The sequence below is a fragment of the Portunus trituberculatus genome, chromosome 16 (genome assembly GCF_017591435.1).
Source record: "Portunus trituberculatus isolate SZX2019 chromosome 16, ASM1759143v1, whole genome shotgun sequence".
Taxonomy (NCBI): Eukaryota; Metazoa; Arthropoda; class Malacostraca; order Decapoda; family Portunidae; genus Portunus; species Portunus trituberculatus.
Genome location: NC_059270.1, coordinates 15,158,883 through 15,167,245, shown reverse-complemented (window position 1 = coordinate 15,167,245; position 8,363 = coordinate 15,158,883). Strand labels below are relative to the sequence as shown.

Here is an 8,363-nt window from a genome sequence, read left to right as displayed (position 1 = left end):
GTTCGAGGGGTTCTTGAAACTCACCGGGGTTTCTTCTCTCCCTCTGGCGGATCAAACAATCGCTTTAGTGTCCTTGCTTGACGACGACTGGACGAGGACGTTACGCTATGGCCTTGATTTGGGTCAGCAGGCAAGCCTGCAACCCTCGACACAATGGAGTCTCACCTACAGCGCCAGAGGAACGTGATGGTGGACCGAAGGGACTTCTATGCAAGAGTTCAGGAGCCTGGTGAGCGATTCGACGACTTTCTCTGTGCGGTGAAAGAAATAACTGCATTCTGTGATTTTTGCCCTACGTGTTTAGACAACAGATTACGTGATAAAGTTGTTGTTGGCACCCGTGACGAGGAAGCACTTAAACAATTGCTTCAGGTACACGACCTTGACTTAACTAATGCTGTACGCATATGCAGGGCTTCAGAAACTGCTCATGCCGATAGTGCCAATTTGCGAGGGAGTGGCTCGACAAGTGTTCAGAAAGTGTCTCGTCGCCCACCGTACCAAGGTAACAAGCAACGGCACGGTACAGTCAAACCTGAAAACTGTGCTTGGTTTGGTGGAAATAGGCACACTGACAGAAAACAATGTCGAGCAAAATGTCAAGTGTTATAAGTGTGGTAAAATAGGACATTTCAGGAAAGTGTATAAGTCATTGAAAGTCAAGTCTACGAAAGCAGAGAAAACGAAGGTGCATCGTCTAATTGCCGATGTTTACGTGAATGGTGTTTGTTCTCGCCGGGCGCCTTGAATCAGTGTGCGAACTACTCACCCCACTGGTAGTGGTTTGATTCAATGGATCCCAGACTCGAGCGCTGAAACGACCATCATGGGCGAAAGGGTCGCAAACTCCCTTGGCATCCAGCAACGACACTTGTGCACTTTACCTAGTTCTGGTCTGTTTGCTGCGGACCAGCAACCTTTGACTTGCATCGGTACTTTCCCTGCGAGTCTTGAACTGGGTGACAGGAAAGCGGAAGTGACTGTGTCCGTGGTGAGAGAAGTGAGGGGTTCGTTACTGAGCTGGTTCGACTCTGTTTCTTTGGGTATTTTACCAGACGATTTCCCGGCACAGATTCAGGCTGTGAAGAATAAAGTACCGAAATCTACACCTGGAAACGTAACGCAAGTGGAATCTACGCCTGCGACTTTGCGTCGATGGCCACATGACCGTGAACCCACACCAGTAGAGCGAGCAACGCATGCTTTGGAAATTATTGCCGCATTTCCGAAAGTGTTCGACACATGGAAGCTTGTTCAGTGCGGTTCTCGGTTCCTCACAGACACAGAGACCCGCTATGCTGTGATTGAGATGGAAATGGCAGCGCTTGTATGGGCTGCTAACAAGTGTAGTACTTACCTTCGAGGTTTACCGCACTTTGAGGTAGTCACCGATCACCGCCCGCTGCTACCCATCCTCAACCACAAGTACATCGGAAAGATAGAAAATACCAGACTCCAGCGCATGCGTCAGAAACTAGTTGCGTATAATTTTACTTGTGTCTGGCAACGCGGTGCTGATCACAGCATCGCCGACGCTCTGTCCAGATCACCTGTTCAGGATCTGGTGGAAGAGGATGAAGAGGAGGATGAGGATCCCCTTCATACTGCTATTCTAGCTACCTTATGTGCAGTTGATGAGACCGGCACGCGTATTTCACCTCTACACGACGCTACGCTCGCAAAGGTATGTTCTGCAGCCACACATGATCATGAGTATATGAAATTACGTGATGTAATATTAACTGGCTTTCCTGAGCATGCTAATAATTTAGACCCTGAGCTTCGACCTTACTGGAGGATTCGCGACATGTTAGGTGTCGTGGACGACCTCATAGTCTACGGACCACGACTCCTTATTCCATGCTGTCTTAGAAGGGAAACCTTGGACTGCCTGCACGACAGCCACCAGGGTATAGAGAGGACGAAACGACGCGCTCAGCACTGTGTGTACTGGCCGAGAATAGACACTGACATTGAAAATATAGTTTCTTCCTGTACAGCGTGCCGCCAGTTGTTACCAAGCCTGCAGAGGGAGCCACTGCTTCAGGACGACACACCTACCCATGTCTTTGAGTCTGTCTCAGCCGACTATTTCCACATGGCTGGCCGCACGTTCCTGGTGTATGTGGATAGACTCTCAGGATGGCCGTATGTATTTAGCTGCGCGAGGCCTGCTTCCTCGGCTCAGCTTGTCTCACTTTTACGCAAGCTCTTCACGGACACTGGCGTACCTACCGTACTCAGGACTGATGGAGGTCCTCAGTTTACGTCATCGCAAGTGCGACGCTTCTTGACGCAATGGGGGGTGGAACATCATATTTCCTCTCCTCACTTCCCTCTCAGTCGAACGGTCATGCGGAGGCGGCCGTGAAACTCGTCAAGAAGTTGCCAATGACCACTACGCAGAACGGTAACTTGGAAGATGATGCTTTCACTCAAGGCCTGCTGGAACTAAGAATCGCTCCTCATGGTGACGGGAGGTCGCCATCACAGGTATTATTTGGACATCCTTTACGATCCTCTGTCCCTACTCACTATCGTTCCTTCGCAGAGGAGTGGCAGAAAGCAGCGGCAGAGTGTGACAGCAAAGCAGTAACTCTCCATCAACAAGCCAAGGACAGATATGACGCCAGGTCTCGCACACACTCCCAACTCTTTATCGGAACACACGTGGACGTGTTCAACCACACGTCGAACCGTTGGGATCGTCATGGCGTGATCGTGGCCATAGGATCCCGGCGTGACTACCTGGTAAAGCTGGGTAGCGGGAGGACCTGGTGGAGGAATCGCAGGTTTTTACGCCCACATCGCCCATTCCTCACGAGCGCAACCACTGGTGAAATGCGTTTGTAAGAATCGTCGATTACTCAACCCCCAGCCTTGCATGTACCTCAGGAGGAGAAGCGCAAGGACAGTCAACCTGCCCATCTACACCGCAGCGGATGCCAGCGACGGGAGCCGAGCAGACTCACTGTACACTGGGATAAGAAGTCTCACGACTAATGTATATATGTGATGTAATCTTGGGGGGAGGTGTTGGGTTATCAATTATGATTGTTCCCTTGTCTTGTTGGGTTCATTGTCACAGCCCTCTAATTCAAGAGTTTCGAACCATAGAGACTAGAGGGAGTCTATGTTGGGGTTGTAAGCACTACACTAAGTCAGTAAACAGCACGGCTCCCCTCAGCTTACTTGTTTCCCTCGTCCTGCCCGAACCTAACATCATAACATGCCTCTGCCATTGTCTCTATCTACCATGCCGTAATCCTTATTCGAGTCATTGAGACGTAGGTTGGCTAAGAGACACACACAATCATGGGTAAGGGACGTAAACCCATGGAAGACGCCTCACGGCCCTTCCCACCCACGGCAGCATCACCCCCATCGCAGCCATCTAATGCGACCCCAGGCATGGCAAGTTCAAACGACGTGAGTTTGCCTCCCGCTACGGACCTCGCCACCCTTCTTCAGTGGATCACGGTCAGGGACGAACGCCGACGAGAGGATGAAGCTGTGAGGGAGGAACGTCGTTACGAGGAAGAAACCGCGAGGGAGGACAGACGTCGGGCAGGCGAAGCCAGACGTTTTGACACCTTCCTCACACGACTTGCTTTGCCACAACAAAGTGCAGCCACTCCACCACACACGACTGAGAGCTCAGACGATGAGCCGTTAACGCCGCCACGCCGCCACACGGCTCCACCGCCAACGAAACCACCCACGCCAGCCCAGCCTCTACCACCCCTTGCCACAGGTGTTACGTACCAGACTTTTCGTGAGTGGAGACAACGATGGACGGACTATGCTACGATGGTGGACTTGGCGAGGTTGCCCCAGCCAAAGCAACTTATTCAGCTGAGGGCGTGTCTGTCACTCCAAATGCAACGAGCACTCAAGTACATGCTACAGGTGCCCCCAGACTCATCAACTCCAGTGGAGGAGGTCCTTGACAAGCTACAGGAGCATGTCAAAGGACAGAACAACGAAGCTCTACGCAGGCGTGCATTCTCTAGCTGCAAACAAGCCGAGAACGAGACGTTTGACGACTTCTTCGTTAGGCTGAAGAGTGCATCAGAAGAAATTGACGTCTGCAAAGTTCACGCTCGCGAATGCGAAGAGGTGTGGATTAAACACGGAATCCTCATGGGTGTAAATGACGAAGAGCTGACGCAAAAACTCATCGCCATGCCTGCCACTTGTTCACTTCAAGAGATGTTGACAGAGTGTAGGTCACACGAGGCCACCAGATCCGCCACCTCCGCGCTACGAGCCCCACCCGCCATGCGAGCAGTCTCACGGTACAAGAAGGACAAAAGGCAGCACGAACGCAGAAGACTGACGCCTCTCCTGTTTCGTCTTCAACTCACCAAACGGGCAACGACCACAAGAAGCAGCACGGCTCCCAGTCAAATCCGTCTGTAACATGTGTTTGTCGTGGTTGTGGACGCAAGGGACACTATGCACACACGGACAAGTGCCCTGCCCGAGCTGCCAAATGTGGGACCTGCTCTCGGTATGGCCACTATGATCGCTTCTGCAGCATGTCTACGACTTCTACGAAAACTGACAAGAACAAGCGGTCTACACTCAACGTAGTACGAACACAGCCATCACCTGAACCCCGGTGCAACCCTACGCAGCACGACAGCCACATACGAAGAACGTCTGCCAAACGTCCAAACGCACAACCGTCTCCAACCATCTGTATCGCTGTCACCCACAGCGGTAAATCTGGCTTTCTCGATGCCATACCCGACACGGGTGCAGAGACGACCGTGATAGGCCTGCAGCACCTTACAGGCTTAGGCCTCACCAAACGAGACCTAGTACCACCCTCCAAAGTGTCCTACTACAACGCAGACGGTTCCAAAATGAAGGCCACATTGGGTTCATTCTACGCTGAAATCACCTACGGTCCTGTTTCCTGTCATGGATGGATTGATGTGCACAGTTCTTTATCTGCACCACTCCTGTCTTGGGAGCTCTGCCGAGATCTGAGGATTGTGCCGAAGGATTTCCCAAGCAAATACGTGCCCAGCACACCACAACCAGTGGACATGAGAGGACACACATGAAGCCTAGTGCCACCAAATGGAGCTGCCACGAGGCTGTCACTCTCGACCCACCCCTGTCTTCTGCTACACCACTCCCGTCCTTCAACTCACCTTCAGAGGCTAAACGTTACTTCCTTGAAGAGTACAAGGATGTGGTCGTGAACAAAAAAGATCTCAGGAGTGCACGGCTCAAGACCATGGCTGGACCACCAACGTGAATCCACCTATGGGACGACACTCAGCCGTTTGCCATCCACACCCCAAGGTTGATTCCCCTCGCCTTCAGGGACGCTGTCAAGGCGGAGCTTGACTCCATGATGGCACAGGGTGTTATCACTCCAGCTGGCGACGAACCATCTTCCTGGTGCCACCTGATGGTCGTCATACCAAAACCAAATGGAGGCATCCGCATTACTACCGACCTTTCCAAGCTCAACAACCAAGTATCTCGACCAGCCCACCCTTCACCCACTCCATTCGCTGCCATACGAAGCGTGGACGCCAAGGCACGATACTTCACAACGATTGATGCATTGTGCGGGTACTGGCAGATCGAGCTTGCTGAAGAGGATCGGGCCTTGACAACTTTCATCACGCCATATGGTCGCTTCCAATACTGCCGTGGCCCTATGGGTTTTGCCGCGACAGGTGATGCCTTCTGTCTACGCGGCGACATGGCACTCAAGGCGTCCAAAACTGTGTTAAGGTAGTGGACGACATCCTCCTCTACGACGAGGACTACCTTACACACCTCAACCGTGTCAGACAGGTTCTGTCTAGGTGCAGAGATAATGGCATCACCCTCAACGCTGCCAAATTTACCTTGGCCTCACCTACAGTATCGTTCTGTGGTTACCGGCTCTCAGAACAAGGCATCGCAGCGGATCCGGAGAAAGTCAGTGCCATAGCAGACTTCACGACGCCTGCTAACCTGACCGACTTACGCTCTTTCATGGGCCTAGTCAATCAACTGGCTGATTTCTTCCCTGCCATTTCCACTGCTGCTGCACCTATACATCCTCTGATGAACCCAAAGAGGACCTTCACTTGGACTGTTGATCACGACCAGGCCTTCAGCAACGTAAAGAAAGCCCTATCCAGTCCCCCAGTCCTCACTACGTTCGACCCGGCCCTACCCACCGTCCTGCAGACAGACGCTTCTCGCCTCTTCGGGGTGGGATACATCCTCCTGCAGGATCACGGCGGTGGAAAGTTCCGGCTCGTGCAGTGTGGCTCGCGCTTCCTCACAGACGCCAAGATGCGCTATGCCACCATCGAGCTTGAACTAGTGGCTGTGGTATGGGCAATGACAAGATGCAAGTTCTACCTAGCAGGCCTACAGAACTTCGACCTAGTCACCGACCATCGCCCACTTGTACCTATTTTGAACAATTACACGCTTGACGCCATAGAAAACCCACGACTTCAGAGGCTGAAGGAGAAGATCTCGGCGTTTGTCTTCACTGCAGTATGGCGTGCCGGGAAGGACCTCTGCATCCCTGATGCCCTTTCCTGTACCCCAGTAAGCCATCCAACTCCAGAAGACAGCCTGCTAGACACCGAGACCCACCACTCTATAAGACGACTGGTCACGCAGCCTGCCACGGACTCCCTTGCTAATCCTCACCAGAATGATGACATGGTCCTGGAAGAGCTACAGACAGCAGCGCGTGCCGACCCCTCCTACGTACAGCTCGTGGAAAATGTAAAGAAGGGATTCCCAAACGACCGCTACACTCACATTACAGCCATCGTGGGGCAGAGGCCACGAAGCGTCGGCCACGACAAGCTGTCTACTGGCCTGGGATCGACGCTGACATTGTCAACACGGTTAAGGCCTGCGAACCATGCCAGGTCATGCAGCCCAGCCAACAGCAGGAACCACTCCTATCAGACGACAAACCCACCAGGCCCTTTGAGTCAGTGTCAGCCGACTACTTCAGTGCATCTGGGAAGCACTTCCTGGTTGTCGCTGACTGTCTCTCTGGTTGGCCCGTGGTGGTTTCCTGTGGCACAGACACGACATCTGCTGCCACCATACGTCATTTCTGGCACCTCTTCAGGGACCTGGGAGTACCAGTACGCCTCCGCACAGATGGAGGACCCCAGTTCACCAGTCGAGAGCTCACCGACTTCTTGGAGCGATGGGGAATACGCCACATAATGTCAACGCCTCACTATCCACAGTCCAATGCAGAGGCTGCCGTCAAGGCAGTGAAACACCTCATCCTGAAAGTGGCTCCATCTGGAAACATCGACTGTGAGGCGTTTGACAGGGGACTGTTGGAGTTACGTAACACTCCCACCCACACAGGACGCTCCCCAGCCCAGACACTCTACAGCCACCCGCTTCGCTCGTGTCTCCCTGCCCACGCTAGCTCTTTTGCGAAGGTATGGCAGGCCAGAGCAGAGAGCTGCGACCGTCGCGCCGCCAAACGTGCCCAGGACGTCGAAGCACGGTACAACGACCATGCTCGCCCTCTTCCACCTCTCAAGATTGGATCCCTCGTCCGTATCCAGAACGCTACTACGAAGCGATGGGATACAGTGGGTACTGTGATGGGTGTCGGACGATCGAGGGACTACCACGTGAGGATGCCCAGTGGCCGAGTATGGTGGAGGAACCGATGCTTTCTCCATCCTATCCCATCCCCAGCTCCAGACTCTCCAGCTGCACAAGAGCACCGCAATGGTGAAGCACCTACATCCCACCCGCCCAGTCCTCATCACTCTGAACGACTCAAGGCTAAGAGAGACGCTCAAGAACTCTGACGCCTATGAGCTTGAAGGGGAGGGGGAGGTGTGGGACAGTTACGTCTGGCAGACTAGCCTACCGTACAATGTTAGGTGAGCGCCAGGCAGCGTGTGGACAGCTGCCGTACAGACTACCCGCATAGCGTGGTACCACTTGTATTTTCCCCTATTGTAGTCGTATTTTGGAGTGTATCTGCTTAACAGAATAAGAACCTTGTTTGGACATCTCATCTGTTGTTTATGTGTCCCTGTACACACATCCCTGCTATCCAAGTGCCACAGACAGCTGGACGAGGGTCTACAGTAGGACAACAACAAAGAACAGTCCAGATTCTATTGTAGAGCGTTAATAATTTTGAAAGGGAATGGTGGCCGAGATGTTGTAACATGATATATGAAGTATTGTCTGGACCAGGACTGGAGCCTTTACAGGATTTCAGGGCAAAGAGGAGTTCATCCAACATAAACTCTGTGTTGTAGTCCGAGTTTATGCCTCCCGTGGCAAAGTTTGGGACAGTGAGTTCTGCTGCCTCCTTCCTTGGAATGAAGGCAGGG

The 8,363-nt window shown here is 52.8% G+C and overlaps 2 protein-coding genes across 2 annotated transcripts; both read left to right on the top strand.

The window, feature by feature from the left end:
• LOC123504507 (uncharacterized protein K02A2.6-like) lies at positions 1 to 3,186 on the top strand. The gene is given in 2 exon segments (XM_045255079.1): positions 1 to 2,338; positions 2,341 to 3,186. Coding segments are annotated over 2 exon segments (2,025 nt in total). The 5' UTR covers positions 1 to 826; the 3' UTR covers positions 2,854 to 3,186.
• A 3,603-nt stretch (positions 3,187 to 6,789) lies between these two features.
• LOC123504505 lies at positions 6,790 to 7,843 on the top strand. The gene has a single exon (XM_045255078.1). It carries the CDS (start codon positions 6,912 to 6,914, stop codon positions 7,824 to 7,826), a length of 915 nt encoding a protein of 304 aa, XP_045111013.1. The 5' UTR covers positions 6,790 to 6,911; the 3' UTR covers positions 7,827 to 7,843.
• Positions 7,844 to 8,363: the final 520 nt, after the last annotated feature.

What these genes read in the sequence shown, in the direction of transcription:
- LOC123504505 (XM_045255078.1), top strand. Translation starts at nt 6,912, where the DNA reads ATGCAGCCCAGCCAACAGCAGGAACCACTCCTATCAGACGACAAACCC.